General features: G+C 44.6%; 1 protein-coding gene across 1 annotated transcript in view; it reads right to left on the reverse strand.

Annotated features, from left to right (window-relative positions):
* ANKFN1 (ankyrin repeat and fibronectin type III domain containing 1) overlaps nt 1-22,267 on the reverse strand; it is a 252,981-nt gene that overhangs the window by 7,856 nt on the left and 222,858 nt on the right. Inside the window, exons 10-13 of the mRNA XM_030888203.2 lie at nt 21,702-21,801; nt 21,246-21,378; nt 20,655-20,771; nt 9,412-9,627 (exon numbers count right to left, since the gene is read on the reverse strand). Coding sequence (XP_030744063.1) covers nt 9,412-9,627; nt 20,655-20,771; nt 21,246-21,378; nt 21,702-21,801 — 566 coding nt within the window. The remainder of the gene's footprint in view (nt 1-9,411; nt 9,628-20,654; nt 20,772-21,245; nt 21,379-21,701; nt 21,802-22,267) is intronic.

The raw sequence follows: 22,267 nt of genomic DNA on the forward strand, positions 1-22,267 counted from the left end.
AAAAAAAGTTTTAGGCCCTTAGTCCCGTGTAGTGCATTTGTTTACAATCGTACACAAAATGTGGAAATCAGCTCAGGTCCCTAAAGCAGAACATATGGGAATAGCTATGTGGAAAAAAAATATTTTTTTAAATTTGAAGGATGGTCCCATTTGAGAAGAAGGCACCACTAGTATATACAGAAAGCAAAACAATCGTTCAAGGAAATTTACCAATCAATCAATCAATCAATAAAAGAAGCACTAGAGAAAAAATTGATTCCCTTATTAAGAAGGAACAAATTAATATTCCTGTCAGAGTATAGATGGATAAGGCTGAGCACTCTAAAGCCTTTTTATCTTATCTCCTCAGAAGAGATCATAGACAAGTAGCTGACCAAAAAGAAAGTTCAGCCAAGATGGAATGTTTGGAAGACGCACAGGTCCGTCAAAGCAAGAGCGATGGTTATTGAGAGAAAGAGGAACAGGGAGCGTTCAGATCAGAACCATTGCATGATGTGCGTGTACCCGGAGGATGCAGGCTGAACCAGCAGATGTGGGCAAGGTCCCATAGGTCATTATTTTTGAGAAGTTATTGAGAACTGGAAAAGTCCCTAAGGATTAGAAAAGGGCAAATAATAAGAAGGGAGGAAATGCAGGATGACCCTAGTCGTTAAAGGCTGCCAACGTATTGATCTTTGGGAAGAAACATGAGAAGGAACCATCCAACAATCAATCTGTAGTCACCCAGGGTGTCCCCAAGCACTCAATAGCAGCCACTATGGTTTTGTGAAGGGCAGATCTTAAAGGCAACTTTAATCGTTCACAGCAATCAAGCAGGACCCAAAGACCAGGGGGACGTCTCCAAAGTGATCTGTTTCACTGGATAACCCGGGGAAAATAAGGTCTTGGCCACAGAGCTTTAACCAGCTGAATGTCTGCGCTGAAGATTAGTGGGTGCTGGAGAGAGTTTGGGGAGAGGAAAGACTTTGAAGGATGGCTCACAAGAAGTTGGTCCCGAGGGCCAGCCGAGTCAGCCTGTTTACCGATGTTCCAGACAAAGAAGTCAAGAATGTGTGTATCAAATTTGTGGGTCCCAAATTTGGTGTGGTTTTGATTTCTCTGGAAAATAGTAATAAAGCTCGGAATGACCCTATGCATTGGAAAAATAAGCCTATCATAATTAGGGTTGAAACTTAATAAGAAAATATGCTTGTAAAGACCCAACTCTAAGACTACCAATACAGTGTGGGAATGAGTGTAAGAGAAAAACGTGTGGGGGTCAGAACTGACCACAAATAGAATGCGGATCAGGAACATACTGCGGTTAGCGGGAAACCGACACCATGGGGGGAGTAATTCTCTTCCATTCAATTTTTGGAAGACCATGACTAAGGCATCTACTTTGTGTCTTCCTGCCTTCTCATAGTCGTTTTTCCTTCATTAGTCAGAACGTTTGGGGGACCTGAAAAGTCCACAAGCTGTCTCATTCATGTCATCTGAGGGACACTGGGAAGACCTAGTGCCCCTCAGACTCGTCGGTCATGTCTGATGCCTGCAGCATGGGTCCATCTGCTGCTTGACTTGACCTCTGACTTGCACCGTTAACCTCTTCTCCCAGAATAGCCCTTTTGCGGCTCTTCTCTCCAACCACGATGGGTTGCTTTTCCTGCGCCCCCCTCACGCTCTGGCCTTTTAGTTATGTATTTTGGTGTGTTTGCTGGCTCAGGAATCCACTCATTCTTCCAACTTTTATTGAGTCCCTACTGTGCATCGGCCATTGCGGTGAGGTCTTAGTGACAGCACAACGAGGCAGACCCAATCCAGCCCTTGAGGGAGCTCAGATTGCTGCCCGCGAGAGAGACAGGGAAGTAAGGCTTTCTAGCTCTACAGACGATGAAAGCCATGATGAAGGTTTGTCTAAGGAGGGTGGGAGCTACTTCTCCAGCCTCTGCCTCATTTCTTGGCCATTCCCTCCGCTTAATGTAATCCCCTCTATTTAATTCTCTCTTGTCCCCTCTTTCTCTGTTCCTTTCTTCCTTCTTTCCTCCACCTGGTGGACTTAACTTACATTTCACAGCTCCGCTAAAGGCCACCTCTTCTGCCATGCCTTCCCTGATATTTCCAGTCAGAATTAATGGCTGCTTTGTCTGGGTTCCCATAGTACGCTGCTTGTACAGCTATCAGGCTCTGGTTTAATTCTGCCTTGTCTTACCTTGATTTGTTTACAAGTCTGTCTCCCTCCCCTGACTGCACTCCTCGAGAGCAGGGGCCTTGACTTAGTCATTTGTTTTTCCTGTAGCACCTAGCAGAGGGCCCGGCACCTCGTTGGTGTTGAAAAAAAATGTTTGTTCGTAATGAAGTGAGTGGCCTAGAGGTGGTGGGATCTGAGGCTGAGTTTCTCCAAGAGCAGGCGCTGTGCTGGTGTCTTTAACCTGTCCAACCTCTCTTCATCGAGACCCACATGGTTCATGGAAGAGCGGCATATTGTTGCTTCTCCATGAATGACTGAGTTTTTGTTTGACTGAAGGAGGTATGGAAGCTGAATTGTCCACGAGCAAGACCACAAAATGGTGGCTCGTGGTCTTTTGTTTCTTCTGCTTGATTAAAAAAAATTTTTTTTTAACTCTACCATTTAAAAGTGGGTATACCCTATCCAGGGATTTTCACAAGATTATCCAATCATCACCTTTATCTAGTTGGAGAATGCTCCCTTCCCCCAACAAGAATCTCCAGATCCATCAGCAGTCACTTCCAATCTTCTCTCCCAGGCCCTGGAAGCACGAGTCTGCTCTCTGTCTATATGGATTCGCACATTTTGCACATTTCATGTAAATGGGGCCGTGTCCATGTGTGGATGAGACAGTGTTTGGAGGGATAAGGGATAAGGAATAGAAGGAGAGGGAGGGTGAGAGGCCTGGAGGATGAGCTCTACCACACCTTCCCAAGGATAAGACTTCCGGACTGGAAGATATGCCTAACGTGGGTCATCACGGTTATCGAAAAGGGTGCAAAGAGATGGAGACGGAGAGGGGAGTCGTGTATAAAACAGGATGACGGAGGGGAAGGGCATCAGGCTGGGACCCAGAAGACTTGGGTTCCAGTTCTTCTTCTGTTGCTTTTTAGTGGACACGATCTTGGGCAGGTTACTGTGAACTGGACATAATGAAATGACCCGTTCAATCCCTATTAACCACTCAAGAATTACTCACCCAACTTTCCTGAGGATCACATATCACACACCCGAGAAAGTGTTGTAAAACCTGATATTATAATGCAATCGTGAGAGATAAATGACTCTGAAGATCATGGCCCAACAAACTCAGCAGCTGACAAGGGTCTCTTATTGGGCATACACTCATGCCAACTCGATTGATCAGAGGGATGCTGCTCGTCCATCCTTCTCCTTCCCAGGCAAGAGAAATCTTGGAAGATATTTTGGAAGACCTCTCTCTCTGCCTCTGCCTCTCTTCCTCTCTCTCAAACAAGAGAGTTCTGTCATGAAGCGTTGGAACTTGAAAGGGTCCGGAATTTGAAGGGATTGGATATTAAAGTTGCTCTGGGGCCTTTGCAAACTAGTGGATAGCCTGGGCCCAGACTCAGTCAAGTTTTTATCTGTTTTGAAAACTCCATTGCGCATCATCTCATTTTTATCCAATTTTTCCTTAGTTATCAGAAAGCAGAGCGAGTGATAAAGGACTCTTCAGGTTGACTGAGCCAGCACAGGAGTCTCCTGAGAAAGCAAGAGTGACGGCCGGCATGGAGTCAGTGTGTCCTCCAGAGAGCATAACATTGTTCTGCGCTTTTTTGAAAAATCAAAAAAAAATTAAAATCATGACTTTTTGGGGTACTCACTTTGTAAAACTCTGCAAAGAGCTTTACATGTAACTTACGTAATCTTCATAACCCTACAAAGGAGGAGATGTAAAGGACAAGGAGTCAAACGACTTGCCCTGCTTCCTCACATAGTGGGAAAAGGTAAGCCCAAACTCAAACCAAACTCACTGCCATCGAGTAGATTCCAACTCAGACTGACTCTACAGGAAGGGTAGACTTAGGACTTAAACCAAGCCAGTTTGACTCCAAAGTGATGCCTCAAAGTGTAATGGGGTGGGGGTGGGGGGAGGAGGGGGCGGCGAGGGGGGCGTTCTTAGTCAGAAGAAGATGATCATCACTCTTCTGCTCTTGAAAGAAGATAAGAATTTTGTGGCCTGAAACTGTCAGAATTTCCTGGCCTGCTCTGGAATTACAATGACTCGTGTCCACCTCCATGTTCACTGGGTGGGACCAACTCCTGGCATACTGAATTGTAATTCGGGAAATATCAATCCTAGCAGTTTATCCCAATTTCCTTTCCCAGTTAGGTTGTTATTATCATTAGATGCTACTCACTCAGTTCTAACTCATAGTAGAAGCATACAACTTTCGTCTAGTTCTCAAATGCTTCCTCCCCCCACTATCATGATCCCAATTCTACCTTAAAAATCTGGCCAGACCAGAGGATGCACACTGATACAGATAGGAACTGGAAACACAGGGAATCCAGGACAGATGATCCCTTCAGGACCAGTGGTGAGAGTGGAGATACCTGGAGGGTGGAGGGAAGGTGGGGTAGAAAGGGGGAACTGATGACAAGGATCTACATATAACCTACTCCCTGGGGAATGGACAACAGAAAAGTGGGTGAAGGGAGACGTCGGACAGTGTAAGATATGACAAAATAATAATAATTTATAAACTATCAAGGGTTCGTGGGGGAGGGAAGGGGAAAATGAGGAACTGATATCAAGGGCTCAAGTAGAAAGCAAATGTTTTGAGAACGATGATGGCAATAAATGTACAAATGTGCTTGATAGAATGGATGTATATATGGATTATGATAAGAATTGTATGAGCCCCCAATGATTTTTTTAAAAAGAGAGAACTTAAAACAAACAAACAAACAAACAAACAAACCCAGACTTCCTGATCGTGCACCTCCTCATAGCATGAGCCTTGTTATTCTTTGGCCCCTTGTTGCAGGTCTGTGTCAATCCATTCTGTCCAGAGTCTTCCTCATTTTCATGGACTTTCTAACGGATGAAGCCTGAAGCTCTTTTCCAGAGACTGGCCCTTCTGCATAGCATGTCTATCCGACGCAGAACACCGTCGCCGTATCTTTCCTTCTAAGGAACATTCTGGCTGTCTACTTCTAAGACAGTTTGGTCCATTCTTCTGGCAGTCGGTGGGATAATCATTATTCTTTGACAACATCAGAATTAAAAGGCTCCAATTCTTTAGTGTTCTTATTCATGGTCCGGATTTTGGACACGTAGGAAGTGAATGAAAATACCACAGTTTGAGTCTGGTGTACCTTGGTCCGCAAAATGACATATTGACTTCCTAACACTTTAAAAGAGGCCTTTTGTAACAGATTGGATATCTTGAAAGGCTGCTTCTATGGGTGTTAATTGTGGATCCAGTAAGAGGAAATCTTATGACACTTTAATTTTGTTCTCTCTGTATCATGATATTGTCTATTGTTCCAGTTCTGAGGATATTTTTTTCAGATTGAGGATTAATTCTTACTGAACTTCATCAGTAAGTGCTTCAAGTTTTCTTCTTCTTTTCACTCAGCAAGCAAGGTTGTATTCCCTGCCTGTCACAGGGGGTTACTTCACCTTCCTCTAATCTTGCTGTTGCATTTTTTCTTCCTACAGTCCATTGTCTCAGATTACTTGCTCAGCATCCAAATTTAGTAAGCGTTGAGAAAGAACACAATCTCCATGCAGCTGACCAGATTTTACACCATGCACTTTTCACTTGTTCCGTTTGAATGGCTACCTCTCTGTCTCTGCACAGGTCCTACAAGAGCACACGTACGTATTCTTGAATTCCTACTCTGAAATTTTACCCACAGTTTGTCAATTGTCTCTGTGTGGCCAATAAAATACAGGTCAACTTCTTCCCAGTGTTCTCCTCATTCAGTCCGGATCTACCTGGCCTCCGCAATGAGATCCTTTGTTCTATGTCCTCTTCCAGTTCACGCCGGACTTTCTGGTCATTCTCTGTGGACACACTGCTGCACTCATGCTTGATTGATCTTCAACCAAGTTTTACTCACCTGTGCTACTAGTGATCTAGTTAGATAATTGCTGCATCCTGTTAGGTCCCCTTTCTCTGGGATAAGCAAAAGCATGTCTCTCTTTCAGTTGATTGGCCAGGTAGTTGTCTTCCAAATTTCTTGGCATACATGAGTCATCTCTTCCAGGATTTCACCTGTTTGTTAAAACATCTCAGTTGATATTCTGTCCATTTCTGGGTTCTTCTTTTTTGATTCTCTCTCAAAGTCCTCAGTGCAGGCTGGATTAAGCCCTTCAACACCATTGGCTTTTGGTTATATGCTACTTCCAGAGGTGGTTGAATGGCGATCTATTCTTTTTAATACAGTGACCGTGTTTTTATTCCATTTTCATTTGATGGCGTTCTGCATTGTTCAACATTTGTCCATAGAATCCTTCAGGACAGCAACTCAAGGCTTGAATTTTTCTTCTTCTTCAATTCTTCCAGCAGGAGCACTGTCAGGTGTGTTCCTCCCTCTTGGCTTTCAAATTCCAGGTCTTTTCACACTTCATGATAGTGTTTTGTTTTCTTGGGTTGCCTTTTAGAACCTTCATTCAGCTCGGTTACTTCATCATTCCTTCCACGTGCTTAAGCTATTCTGTGATTAAGAGCAAGCGTCAGAGTCTCTGTTGACATCCACTTTGGTCTTTTCCCTTTTGGGGGTCTTTAATGACCTTTTGCTTGCTTCATCTAGGATGCCTTTGATGTGTCGCATCTTGCCTGACTCACACCTGTTGGTGTTCGCTGCATCACATCTTTTCTTTTTACTTTCTCTCAAATCTATTCTTGAGATAGTCCTGTGGGATCTATTCAAGTTCATATTTCAGCTTTTGTGTATGTGTTCTAATTTTCTTCAGCTTCAATTTGAACTTGCACACGAACAAGTTCAAGGGAAGGCGAGGGGAGAAAGAAGGTGGGGAAGGAGGAGGGTGAGTGGGGGTGGGGTGGGGAATGACATCAAGCGGGAATGTTCCAGTCAGCGGGGGTGAATTTTCCACTTGGATCTGTGTGGAAACCTGATCCTGCCTCTATTTTTGGTCTCCTTCTCTAACAGCTTTTTGCCAGATTGGAATTTTTCTGCACCTGTAACACATTTTTAATGCAATAAGTCTCGTAGAAACCAGGTATTATATCATGCTGGGGCCTGTGCTGTGTTTCTAGGAGCGAAGGTAACCCAGACCCCAGTTTATCCCTATAGGGGATTAGTGTATTAGTCACCCTGTAAAAGCTCAATTTATTATGATTTTTAAATGTTTCTTTTAGCACTTGCTTATAAAAGGTGAAGAGGGGAGCGCGAATGTGTCTGCGCTCCCTGCCCCCACCTACTCCACATGCACACACATACTCTCTATCAATCTCAGATGAATCAGAAATCCCATAAATCCAATCCAGCGGTATTGGCCTTGACCAATTAGTTTACCTTTCCTACAAGGGACATTGTTCTTGTTTGGACCAGCGCAGGTGATAGAAAGGTGAGATGCTTGAACCAGCCCTCCCTCTGTAGGGAATGGAAGTGAGCGAGATGACTAATGGCTTAATGGTTTGGGATGACCACGAAGGGCTCTTGGGGCCAAGGCCTGGCTCTGGCTTGCTTGTGTGTGACTGGGCTGTCCCTCCAGATCGGCTGTCGAATGTATCTGGGCCATTGGTTGAAAGGGGCCACTAGAGATGCCTTTGCCAATCCTCCTTCCTCCCCTCTAACTAGAACATTTTGTACAACTCCTCACCCTCAATGGATTTCAACACAGAAAGGAAGGCACAGGGACAGGTGGATGCTCATGTTCACAGGATGGCAGCATACAGAGAACACGGACTCCAGAGCAGGTGTGAGCTTGGGTCCTGGTTCTGCCACCTACATATGTTACGAGTCTGCCTCTAAGCTGCCCGGATTTTGAATTTTGAGGGACCATCTATGCTCAGGTGAGTCTTTTTATCCCTTGAATCATCCATAGCTACTCCGTGAGACCCTCACGCCTATCCTGGAATGTGATATGGCGTAGCCAAGAAAAGCTCGGGCTTCTACTATCTGAAGTCAAGTCGCAGCTCTGTGGGACGGATCTGTTTTGTGGCACCTGAGGCTAATGAGGTCTTTGGTTTCTTCTTTAAAGAAAGATAAAACATTATGAATGGAAAATTGCCAGGATCCCACCCAGGGCCTTGGAAGCAGCTTAGGCCAGGGCAGAGCCCCGAAGCTCTTAATAATTTAACATGATTAAATCTGCTTCCGGGTGTCTCTGCCCTCACTCAACCTCTCTGGGCGTGCGTTAGTTCATTCCTACAGTGGATTTCATGCCTGTCTGCCCTATGAGATGACAGTAAAGCAAATGTAAATACATGTAAAGGTGCTTTTGTCAAAGTGATGTGTTTACATACACACACACACACACCACATTATACATCCAGAGAACAGACATATAAAAAACCAAGGATCCCCAGTGGCATGGTTGGGTAGACTGTTGAATGGAAGGCTGTAGGTTCAAACCAACCAGCTGCTCCTTGGGGGAAAGATGAGGTGGTGTGGCCCTGTACAGATTTACAGCGTCAGAAATCCTATAGGGCAGGGGTTCTCAAGCTTCCTCATGCCGCGGCCCTTTCCTACACTTCCTCATGTTGTGGTGACCCCCCGCAACCATAAAATTATTTTCATTGCTACTTCATCACTGTCATTTTGCTACTGTGATGAATCGGGCAACCCCTGTGAAAGGATCTTTTGACTCCCAAAGGGGTCGCGACCCACAAGTTGAGAACCGCTGCTATCGGGTTTTTGTGGGTGGGAATGAACTTGATGCTCGTCGGTTTAGTTTGGTGATCCATCCATTTAAATGCTCAGCCAATAACCGAAAGTTTGGAACCCGCGAGCCACTCTTCGGGAGAAAGATGTAATAGTCGGGTTCCATAAAGATCGACAGTTTGGAGAACCCTAGGGGGCAGCTTTGCTCTGCCTTAGAGGGTGGCTGTGAATCAGAACTGCGCCCACAGCAGAAGCGCCTGCACATGTTTGGACACGCACATATGCAGGGGCTTCAGAAAGTTGGTGGACAGGGGAATTAAGGGGCGAGTCTGGGTTGGCTTCATGTTGGCGCATCCCACCAGCAGACCTTCTCTTCATCATTTCCCCCAGAGTCTCTCCGGGGCATTTTCAGGGGACCCACAATTTGCATCGCTTTATGCATTCCAGATCTCGAGAGTGAATGGGCATGATCAGGAGACTCATGCGTGTGTGCAGAATAGCAGCAGACGCGTGTGGCTGGACCTTCTCCAGGCCAAAGGTATCCTCAAAGTTCACTAGAGCTTAGAACGTCAAACATCCCAGGGAATTGAAGGAGCATGTACCTGGATGGTTATCAGTAAAATGTCCAAGGCGGTGGGCTCCTCGGGGGTTGACAAAGACTTCCTCTGGCTTTGCAGCTTGGAGATCTGCATCCACTTGCCATTGAAAAAGGAGTAGAGCATTTCTACCTCTCGGATGGTGACGAGGAGGATGTTTCCATGACGGTCCTTAATGGGCTCATAGTAAACTCGGCCCAGGTTGTGTGTTCCGAGCAAATTCTGCAAACAAACAGAGTCCTGGTAACTTGGGTGACACCGTGCTGTCCACCAGCCAACAGTGACAAAAGAGACCAAATAGCTGATATTTCTGAGAAGCTTAAAAAAACCTAAACTAATCTGCACCTTAGACCTCGTGGTGTGAGAGAAACTGAGTTCCCAGAAACCCAAAGACATGCTTGCAACATCCACCTGGAAGGATCATATACTGAGAGGCAGAGACATTACGGTTCTGTTTTTGTTGTGCAAAGCAAATTCACTCTGTAAATAGCTCTTGCCCACACAGGCACCCCAGCGTATAAAGCTCAGTCCCCAGCACTTGAAGAGAACCCCAGATGTTTTAAAGAAAAATGTCTGATATTTCAAGTATGCCACTTGTGGCGTTTTCAAGAGATGGACGCAAGCTGGTATGAGGTGGGGTTGTTTAAATTGAAGACGTGAATGCACAATGCGCCACCTTGTGCAGATCCGCCAGGGGCTGCGCGGTCCCTGCAAGACACTTTGATTGGGAGGCTGGCCTCATTTGACTTATCTGCATTTCAGGGGCACTGTTTACTTAAAATCTTGTTAACCATTTTATAAACTAGGTCAATGGAGGTAGATAGTCCTTTTAGGAAAGTAGAGAGGGTAGAGGTATCCCTTCAAATCTAGAGGGCTCTCAGAAGATCTGACTGAAATAAACAGTTTTACAGCTATGCAGGCTTGGAGGATTTCTAACCCAGAACACGGGTTGGACTGGACACAATCCCATCAGACTGGATACAATCCCATCTTGTTTTCGATAAGTATGATTGTTTTAAAATTACAAATCATCCCAGAACTGCTACCAGTTATTTTTTGTGAGTTCCCATAAATGCTGCTGGCAGGAGAGCAAATACAGCCGGGAATTTATAAAAGGGACAAGAATGACCTAGATATGAACAGGCCAGCTGGTCGATACTCACATCTGTGAAGACGTGGACATGCTCCCTGCTGGGCTTGGGGCTACATCTTAAATCTTTTACTTTCCCCACAGACATCAGGGACATATCAAGTAAGCCACTTCAAAAATAATAATTGACAGGCCCTAACATACTTTTGGCAGCGCCATTATTTCTAAGAATGGCCAAATCACTGAATCAGGTGATTCCTTCCTAAGAATTGACTTCTGAATCATATAGAGCGAGTCTGAGACCAGCTTTGAGCCCAGCCCTGGGTAGGACTGTAGTTTTCTATGGACAGAGGAGCTTTCTCACGAAATCATATTGCCCAGAAGCAGTGGTATGCTGTAAACCACTGTCCCGCTCATGTGGCTCCTCCCGTCAAAAAAAAAAATCAGGAAAGAAAAAACCCCCAAAGACCTGATTTGTAGCATTTGCTGATAGCTGTGGTGTAAATACTCCCACCATAACTGCTTTCAAGCTACCAAGAGTTTGACAATAAATAAGCTTTCAAAATTCCTGAAAATTGAACAGTTGGCTCTCCCGAGCCAGTACGAGTTGGCTCCGGCACACCACTGCTATTAAACCTTAACTTACACTGGCGTTGTGTTTCAGGGCTGGCTGCCATTCATTAACTGTTGGACTTCTGAAAAATTATTTACCTTCTCTGGCCCCGAGTTTCATCATTTGAAATGAAGGGTCTTTACAGGCCAGGCATCCCTTATGCTAATCCTTACCCTGTTTGGAGGATTAAAGCGAACAATACAAGGGAAAGTGCTTTGTAAACTCCCAAGCTCAGTACAATGGAGGGTCTGAGGCTGTCTGTCCTGCCCTAATTGGAGCCCCACCGCTGGCTTACACCTACTTCTTTTCATGACCCATCCCAGGCTTCACCTTCTCTGTAAGATTTGACCAGCTCCTTGAGGTGAATCGCTCTGGCCCTCTTTTGTCTCCTCCTGTTTCTTCTTCAAACTTTCTCGCTTAGCCCACCTTTGGCTTTACTTTCTGTGTAATGTGCATCTCAGTATCTCCCTTTCACAGAGCCTGGCCTCTACTAATAGCTTGATAACTTTGGGCTGACTGGATGAACATTATCTATACACATAGATGCACACACGTATATACGTTGGGCTGCGAACCCCAAGGTCAGCAGTTCAACCCTATCAGCCATTCCTTGGGAGAAAGATAGGGCGATCTTCTCCCATAACGACTCACACAGCCTTGGAAATCCAAAGGAGCAGTTCTGCTCTCTCTCCCCTAGGGGCACTGGGCTGTATATTCAAGAACCACGGCCCCCCCCCCCCCCCCTCGCAGTAGGATTCACGTTGTAGCAAAGCTGGTAGTTTGAACAGTGCCGCTTCATTGACATAGACTTATCATTTGTCCACTCCCAGCTTCACACATGCTGACTGTTGAGCTGAACAATGAGTTATTCAAAGTATTCCCGGCATTTTTGCTTGACATCAAATTGGGCTAGATCATCTGGTTTTGGGGAGAGCCCAATTTCCATGCACGGTGTCTTTGTGAAAATAAATTGCAACCATGTTTCAAGGGCACTAATTCAGATTTGCTTATGGATCAAAGGTATACGGGGGTGGGTATCCAACCAGTTGCTGGGGAGTCAGCTCTAATTCATACATTTCAGAGTATAAGTATACCCCACAGGGGGTTTCAATAGCTGATTTTGGGGGCGGGGGGGTGGGGGCGGAGACGGGAGGTGTTGATTGTCAGGCCTTTCTTCTGAGTTCCTCTGGGTGGACTCAAATCCCCAGCCTCTGTATCAGAAGCCAAGCAAGTGAACGTTTTGCATCAGACTGCATTAAACCCTGGGATGCAAGTCTGGGCACAACCCTGATGTGAAATCAAGGCGAGGAGACGTAGGCATCCTGCTGAGCCTATGGGGGAAAGAGGAGTCGGAGCCTCCAGTATTGGCTTCCTAGCCTCAAGGTAGTCTGTTCAAACCTACCAGTCACCCCAGCGCAGAACGACTAGACTGGCTGGCTGCATTCATAAAGAGGGGTAGTCTCATTAACCCTCTGGAGCGGTTCTCCTCGGTCTGAAAAGGGTCGCTGTGCGTTGGAACACCCTCATGACAATGGGTTCGGTTTGGTTTTGGTTGTTGGCCAAGAGGAATATATCTAGCCAGGTTCAAACCAGAATGAAACCCTAAATAGAAGCCCTCCGTGGGATTTTTACTGTTTGGAAACCCAGAGCAGGGATAGCAAGGTCTAGAAAAGAAGAATAACATTTTGGGGAAACTTGCTATTCCTTTTTAAAAGTAAAAGAGGCACACTATTCATAATTTGTTACCTGTCTCTTCTGCCGTAACACTCAACGTCTAAGAGCTAGGAAGGGGTAAGTTTAATGTAACCCAATCTACAGGGTCCAGTTATGACTGTGTTTTGAGGATAAGCAGGTCAGACACCTCTCCATGTAAGTGTAATGACACCGAGGCCTCTGGGGACCTCTGCCATTTTCCTAAGAGAAAGGAAAATAATGTGGGGTCTTAACCACTTAGGATTTTTTTCAATTGTGGTATAAAACACATTGCATACAACATACCATCTTAATCATTTTTAGATCGAGGCTTTGAACTGATTCTTCCTGGTTCAGTCATGGTTAATGAAGCGAAGCAGGAACAGACTTGCCTTTGTAAAATGTGGGTGTATTGATGACTGAAATGAGAAAAATGACAGGTCAAAGCGCTGGCAAAGGAGACTCAGTAGAGGCATGGTGTGCCCTGTCAGGAGCGTGATGCAAGATACTGGAATGTGGCCAGGATTGTGGGGGGCGACACACATTAAACATGGCATGGTTAGCCGCCGTCTTTGAGTAGGGCATCAGTGTATCTGGCTGGGTCGGTGTAGAGAGTTGGTTGCTAAGCAGTGCATGCATGGCTCTTGGTTTTAGAGAGAAAGATGAAGTGTCTAGCAGATGTTGTTATTATGTGCCCTTGAGTTCACACAGGCGCACGGCAACCCTACGATACAATGGCATGAAACCGTGTGCCCACCTGTGCCATCTCATGACTGCTGTTGGAGCCTACTGTTGCAATTTCTAGCAGGACTTCAGCCATGCATTTTCCCATCCCAGTTCATGTTGTGGTTCATCCACCATTTACATAGTTGGGTCTGTTCTAGTTTCAGCCATGTCTGAATGGAAAAGAACCAGTCCCAAGCCCTGTTCTAGAGACAATTCCGTGGCATTAACTGCACTCACAAGACGGTACAACCATAACAACTTGCTGGTCCCCAAAGCTCCCTAGTACACACAGAAAGGCCATCATTAAGCAAGAACTCCCCATTCTCCCTCCTCTCTCACACCCACCTGGTCAGCCTCTGGAAACCTCAGATCTACTTTCTCCACAAATATGTCTGTCTCTATACATTTGTGTGTTTTAGATACTTCCTATAAGTGGGAATATGGAATATTCGTCCTCTGTGTTGGAATTAGTTTCACTGAACATATTTTACCCGAGATTCACCCATCTTTCAGTGAGCAGCCCTGTGCTGAATCACTGGGTTATGCACAATATGTAAGTCAGAAAATAGAAACCGAGGCATACATTGCCCAGTTTGGGGCTTGCCTGTGATGGAGGAGAGCGGGGAGCAGGTTTGTGACTAAAGCTTCATGTGTCCTGGTGAAATGTAGGCCACTACTGCGGGGTAAGGCAGGGACTTAGATGGGCTACTGTGGCAGAAATGTGGGACGTGGACTTGGAGGGGGGTCTGTCAGCAGAGGGGCCACTTGGGGGACTTTTGATGATATAAGAGGGTGGTAGTGGGGCTGGAAAATCGGACAAAGGGAGATATACCAGAGGGAAATTGAACAGGATTTGTGTATTCTAGAAGCCAGTTGAGTGACAGAACGCTGTCTCTTTCCTCCGTCTATCTAAAACCAAAGAGTCAGACGACAAAAGAGAGCTAAACTTTTATCTATCTTTTTCCTACAGTTTGTTTTTCTTCCTCTTCTGAAAAGTTTCTTCTTCTTTTTTTTTACGGCACCCCCTTAAATAAAGGTGCTTTCCATAAATTTTCATTTTAGAGGTCCAAAAAAAATTTGGGCAATGCACCTCTCCAAAAAGACACAGGTCGTTTTATTATTTCATGCAAATCCACAGAACGTGAGGGGGAGAAGGGAATGCATACAAGTGCTCAGATCTGGGTGGGCCCCTGTGGGGAGAGCCGTGTCTGAGGACCAGCAGGCTCTTCAGGCCAGAGGGGGAAGGGACGGTCACAGAGGTGGTAACTACTGCCTAAAGCACATGTCTGTGATCACGCTTCCTCTTGGATAGGTAGAAATTGTTTATTATAAATCTTAGCACGCACAGAATTGGACTTGGATGGACAAATGCACATATGCATTAGAGCAGTACCGACGGAAGGTCCACACGCGCCAGGCATGGAGAATACAAGTTGGCAGCCAAGACACACACATTTCTCACACTTCAGACCTCACGGGTTAGTGGATCACGTAGCAAATCAGGTCAATAATTAACTGGAGGGGTGATGACCACCCTTCTCAAGCAAGCATACACGGTGCAATGAGAGTGAGCTGAGAAAGGATCCCCAAGCAGGTGTGAAAATTAAGCTATGACCTGAGAATACACAGGCGCCCTGGTGGTATAGTGGTTACAGGTTGGACTGCGATCTGCAGGGTCAGCAGTTCAACTCCACCAGCTGCTCCTTCGGACAAAGATGGAAACTCACAGGGGCAGTTCTGCTGTCCTATAGGGTCTCTAGGAGCTGACACCGACTTGTCATTGAGTTGGTTTGTTTTTGCTTGAGAATGTGTAGGGATGTGCAAGGGAAAGACGTGGAAGATGGAGACTAAGCAGAGGCAACAGCATGTGACACAGTGAAGGCGGCTGAGGAAGATGGGCCAGAACCTTGGCAGATAACCAAGGTGTGCGGGACCGAATGCTGCTGAGATGTCCGTTTGAGGAGGGGACTTACAAGTGTCCATTGGGATGTCCGATCAAGATGTAGCAGAAGGAGCTACGCACCCCTGTCTCCTCACAACACCCTCCTCAAAACAGCTCACAAAGCACACACAAAACAAGAAACAGGTACAAAGTGGCAGAATCAATGGTGCCCAAACACTGAAAATGAGCCGAAAGGTTACAGCGAACACTTAATTGAGAAAAGGTGACATTTGAACTGCAGGAAACGTTTGCTTTTCGGTCAGAGTGGGCTCCATCCACTGCCTGGCTCCGTGTGATCATCGTAAAGTGTCAGCAGTAGACTTCCCTCCCAGAGAGAGAGAGAGAGAGCGAGAGCGAGAGCGAGCGAGCGAGAGATCTACCAAGCTTTTAGAGTAGAGCTGACATCAATTTTATTCGAACAGTTTCAGAATATAGAAAAGGATGCAATCCTCCCAAACTAATTACAACCCTGATATCAAAACCAGGTAACAATTCCACCAAACTAGAAAAGTTTAGATCCATGTACCTCTACATAAATACAAAATTTATCAACAAAACCCCAGTCAACAGAATCCAACAATGTATTGAAAAACACATAAGACATCATGACCAGTGGGACTTCCACAGGGTCGGTAAGGATGGCTCAGCATTAGAAAATAAGAAGTGTCATCCACAGCACAAATAAAACAAAACAACCATGTAGCTTTGTCAATTGGTGCAGAAAAGGCATTTGACAAAATATAACAGCCATTCTTGATAAAAATATTGAGCAAACAAAAAGAGAAGGCAAAGTCCTCAACATAATTAAGGGCATATTCACAAAAGCAGCAGTAAACTTCATTCAAACAGAGAGAGACGGAAAACATGTCCTTTTTCACCACTCCTATTCAATAAAAGAAATAAGGCAACCAAGTGAAATCAAAGGCATTGAAATAGGCGAAGAAGAAATAAACCTGTCTCTATTTGCAGGTGCTTTGATTCTATGCAAAGAAAATCCCAGAAGTTTAATTAGGAAATGATGGAAACTAACAGAAGGATTCGTCAAAGTGGCAAGGTACAAGATCAATGTGCAAATCATTGGATTCCTCTCCATTAACACACAGCGTCCTGAACGGGCAATCAGGAAAATAGCCACCCACTGGAAAGATAAAGTATTTAGGAATCAATCCAACCAGAGCTATCAAAGACCTGTGCAAAGAAAATGACAAGACACAACTACTAAAGGAAACCAAAAGAGACCTACACAAATGGAAGACTATATTGTGTCATGGGTTGGAAGACTTACCTTGGTGAAAATGTCAATGCTACCCACAGCACTCTTCCTATATCATGCAATCTTAATCCAAATCCCATCATTATCCTTCAAAGAGACAGAAAACCAAACACCTACTTTATATGGAAATGAAAAAGACCTCATGTAATCAAAGAAATTCTAAAAAAGAACGAAGTAGGAGGTCTCGCCTGTCCTCTTCGCAAGACCTACTGTGTGGTGATTGTGGTCAGAACCGCAGTGGTACTGTTAAAGTGACAGGCATACTGACCAAAGGAACAGACTTGAGGACCCAGAAATAAGTCCAAGCACCTAGAAACAGCTGATCTTCGACAAAGTAGAAACCTATTAAGTGGGGAGAGGTAGTTTCTTTGACACAGTACTAGCAAAATTAGTTCTCTATTTGCATAACAACAGAACAGGATTCAAATTGTTCATCATATTCAAAAACTCAAGATGGATCAAAGACGTAAAATTTCAACCATAAAGAGCATCAATGAAAAACAGGGGCAAATAGGGGCCTCGTATATGGCATAAATGCACGATCCAACATAATTGAAAATGCTTAAACAGCAGAAGACAAAGGACATAACTGGGACCTCTTAAAAAAACATAAGCATTTATGCACATCAAAAGATTTCACCAAAAGAGAAAAATGTTGGCAACGACACCTTGGACAAGAGACTCATCTCTAAAATGTATGTAAAACTTCAACACCGCAACAACAGTAAAACAAATCATCTAACTGAAAAATAGGCAGAAGACACAAACAGGAAATTGTCCAAAGACAACATTTAGGCAGCCAACAAATACAGGAAGAAAGGCTTGCAAACATTAAGCATTAGAGAGATGCAAATGTAAACAGCAACACTGTCTCCCGAAGCATTAATTGTAAAATTCAGGAAAACAAAACAACCAACCAAACAAACAAAACCCAAAGTCCCTAACAAAATCAGAAAACGACAGATGCTGGTGACTATGTAGAGAAACCGGAAGCCTCTTGCATGTTGGGAGACCACAGCACTACTGTGGAGAAGGGTAGGACACGTCCTTCAGTGTTGGAGACGGAACTACAGTATGATCCAGAAATCCCACTCCTAGGCATCTGTCCTAGAGAAATAAAAACCATGATGCAAACAATCGTATTTGCATCGCATTCACGGCAACATTCACAATAGCAGAAAGAGAGAAATAACCTGTGAGCAGCCATCAATGAATGACTGGATAAATAAACGATGGTATAGACACATCGTTAAAGAATAACAATTCATCTGTGAAACACTTCATCCGAGGGTGCTTCAAAAATTGGAGGAGACAGTCCATTCTCTTTCACGTCTGGTTTCCGTAGACCTGTTTGGAGCACACTCATTCCACGAGTGAAACCGGAGGACACTCTGTTGAGTGAATTAATCAATAACAAAAAGACGGATACTGCATGAGATCACTACAAGAATTCAAGAAAGAGCATACTTTGATGGTTACCAGGCTGGGAGAAGGAGGGAGGGTACAACATCAACGAGGGGGTCGACATGTGTTAAGATGGATGAAGGTAAAGACAACATCAGGCCGGGGAGTCAGCACAGAAGGATCGAGGTAAAGGAAGACACTGGAGGGTGAAAGGCAACAAAGGAAAATACCGCGATATACATAAAAGTCACCTATAAGTGCATACCTAGTTAGACACAAAAGCTGAACAGGCATGGAGAGTGAATGGATTTACACCAAGAATACAGGTATTTCTGTGTGTGTTTACATGCTGTGTAAGTATCTCCATGAGTAGAGTAGAAGGTACAGGGGTTAAAGTTACAAACACTTCTGCACCATAGCCACACACCTTGAGGGAATGCATTGCTGTGCAGAGGAGCTCAGGACTAGAGTTTCAGGGATACCAACTTCAACTGGCATGAAGAAGCCCACAAAGACCGTGTTTTATATACGATGTTAGTGAGCAGTGACTGGGGTCTTAAAAGCTTGCAAGTGGTTGTCGAAGGTTCAGCTGCTGGTCTCGCTCCATCCAGAGTAAAGACAAGGGAGGAAAATCAAAGACACGTGGTAACAATTAGTCCAAAGATTAACGGACCATGCGAACCTCACCCTCCATGAGCCGGAGACCACAAAAATGACATCACAAGGACAGGTCTCAGATAAAGTGGGAGACAATGCAGAATAAAAACTCAAAATAGTAAAAACAGAAACGAAAAACAGGCTTCCTGGTTGAACCACGGCCAGCGGAACCCCTGAGACCGGGGCCCTTAGACCCCCTTAGAGCCTGAAATGGAATTTCCCCAACAATTCAACTTCCATCCAAAGAGCAGGCGGACCTATAGGTTCATCAATAAGACCTGGGAGGTATAGACTCCCCAGAGAGACCAACCCTACAAGGTCAAAAGGGAACCATTTGCCAAGAGCTAAGTTTCAGGAGGCAGGAGGTGCTGGGAATAAAGGATGAATGTGGAGGCAACATGCACAGAAAGGAAGTGGAAAGAGTGATGTTACATTGCGCGGATGGCGATCAATGCCATGAATCAAAATGCACCCAAATTGTCGAATGGAGAACCGATTTGTTCTGTACATTCTCGTCTAAACAGAAGGAAAAAAAGAAGGAGGATGATGAATTCCAACTCTTCTCTTCAGATTTCTTTAGGCAATTTATCAGAAATGCTTCATGGTGGGCTGATGTCTGGTAGTCCAAGAAGTGATCTGAGCCTCTTGGGAGAGAACTTTACTAAGGGATCAGAGAATCGCCTGGAAATGAACTTTGAGGAGAGTGGCATGGTGCCGAGCAAGTGGGTCAGTGATGTAAGGGAGGGGTGGTCTGAATTAACACCGTCATCACGGTCCAGACCTCAGAACGTCCCAAGGTGAAGGCAAAGATTCGGCAGTCCACAGTGAGCTGACACGAAGAATACTGTTTGCTCTTAGCTTTGAGGCTGTTGAGGACGCACAGCAGTAACCACCTATGTGATGGAGTATAGATAGCACAAGAAGGTCAAGTTACCTTTCAGAAATAATTGGGAATAAACAGTTGTAATAGTAATGACTACGATCATTGTAGGTGTCAAATGATGATGTTAGGGGTTCAAGGAATGGCGTTTCTTTAATTACAGGAGGGGCAAGTGAGGGAGGAAACAAATGCTTTTTTAAGTGTTAAAATGACTTTTTTAAGTGTTAAAATGTTCTTTTGGTCAGAAAACATGAATGTTTTTTTGTTATTTGGCACCTATTTTTATGCGGTGGCTGCTATAAACCGAGCAAATGCAGATTATATAGCTTCCCGATACGCCAAATTCATGGCTATGTCATTGAAAGTCTTTCAGGTGGCCCCCTCTATCCTTGGTGGTGTAGTGCATTATGAGTTGGGGGAAGGCAAACAATTTAAATCCACAAGGTGTGCCAAGGGAGAAAGCTGAGGCTTTCGTGAGCCCCAAAAGATATAAAGATATAGTCTGAGAAATCCTAAAAGGCAGTTCTACCCTGACCTACAGGGTCACCGGGAGTCAGAATTGTCTGGATGGCAGTGGATTGATAAAGTTTCGTCGTCTCACAAAGACCTGCATCCCACATAGCAAACTGTACATGTATGGATGGCACACACGCATGTACACTTCTCTCGGTTGGAAAGATATGCCAGAGACCCAGGCAAGGGAAATGAATCAACTCGTTAACATGAACTCTGGAGCTCAAGCTTCCTTGTGTTTATGTTTGGACTCATTCCTAGACTCATCACGAGAGACTCCTGCTCCTCTTGCACCACTTCCCAAGACACAGTTTCCCCAGATGAGGAGGTGTGCTGCTCAAACTCGCCAGGAAACCCTCCCATGCTTCCTGGGAGCGCCGGGCAGTCTTTTCCTTTCCAGTGGCCGATGGGAAGGACGACGGAACTGATCAAAGACAGGTGAGAAGCCTGGCCCCTCACCTGGAGCTGGGCTGTTGCTGCCAGCATCTTCTGCCGAGTCTGCAGTACCGTGGACGAGGACATGGAGATAGGTACACTTTGCCTCAACCACCTTATGTCTTCCCACATACAAGACAGCTGCAAAAGAAGTCACATGGTCAGAACGTCGTCCCGGCCAGAGCATGATTTAGGTTGTGGCATCAAAGCAAAGCAGGGAGAAGGAAACCTGACCCCTGGTGTGTGTTCTCCACTCCATTTTCAGATACACGCAAAACAACTTTTTGATCTCTGTCCAATTGGAAAAAGATCTGAATGCTAATGAAACCGTCAGATCCACATTTTAATCTTTGCCAAATGATCCCATAACTCAGAAGAGTGGAGACACCATCTGACAGGACATGAGCTTCTTTGCTTTGAAAATATAGTGCAGACAGTACTTTGCAACTTTTTTTTTTTTAATGGCTTAGGTCATATTAAGACCAAAGGTACCAGGGCGATAATTTGTTCCCACCCCAATACTTGGATCATTGGTGACCCCTGAACGAATGTTTCAGAGATTTATGTGCAGTTAGCAGGGCAAAGGGGAAAAAATGAAATCAGAACTCAATATACCTTGGTGAACCAGAGAAAGTCTTGTGTAATGGAACTGGTATGAGAGTCATCTATTTCAACAATCGGTATCTGATCTTCATTGGTGACTAACATATTGTCTTTGTAATAAAATATAACGGCTATGTAGAGTCCCCTAAACAAAAAAGTAATATCGAGATGTTATTCTTAACCATCTTCTCTATCAAACCTGAGTCTTAGAAAACAAGCACACACATTTTTTTTGCATATTATAGATTATTTAAAAGATACCTATAACCATTCATTATTTCTGCTAAGAACAGCACATTCACTGGCTAGAACTCTCTGGGAAAGTACTGTCTTGCTCAAATTCTGGGCAGAAAAGTGAACGTTGTTCACTTAATAACAAAATTAATTTCCACCAAGTTTCCACTAAGCACTCAAAGCAGCTCATCACTGTGAAATTAAGACTTCCCGGAGAAACCACACATGACCTACCGCTTTAAGGTCTTCACAAACTTGTTTGAGGAATGAAATAGGTGCTTCAGGCTCCTAGAGACGGACTGCTTGCGGCCTGTGGCTTGTGATTTTGAACTTTCTGGAATACAGAGGAAAAGACAGTATGAATTTCATTTGGCAAATGGAATGACTACCTCCCATCTTTCTGCCTTCCTGTTCCCACCCTCCTCAGTTTTCTCAATTTCATATAGAGCTTCATCCCATTTATTTCTCCAAGAAACTCATATTTCTGTGGCACTGGCTAACCCAGTTAATGAACTACTCCTTAAAAAGTCGGATATGAGGCACATTAATAACTCCAAGAGAAACCAGGTAGGTGTTTTGTCTGTAACCTACATATTCCATTATTTTTGTTATAAAAATTAATATAAGCCCATTACCCAAATTACCTAGAGAATAGATAAAAGAACAAAAGCCCCCCCATATCATCCCACACCACTCAAATACAGTCCCTGCTAGTTCTAAGACCTTTTATCCCCTTCCCAGTGTAGATGTTGGTATAAAAATTAATACACAAAACTTGTAGAGATAGGTTTAGTTATCTT

The sequence above is a fragment of the Echinops telfairi genome, unplaced genomic scaffold (genome assembly GCF_000313985.2).
Source record: "Echinops telfairi isolate 266 unplaced genomic scaffold, ASM31398v2 ScPeMD7_7458;HRSCAF=8496, whole genome shotgun sequence".
In the NCBI taxonomy this organism is placed as follows: domain Eukaryota; kingdom Metazoa; phylum Chordata; class Mammalia; order Afrosoricida; family Tenrecidae; genus Echinops; species Echinops telfairi.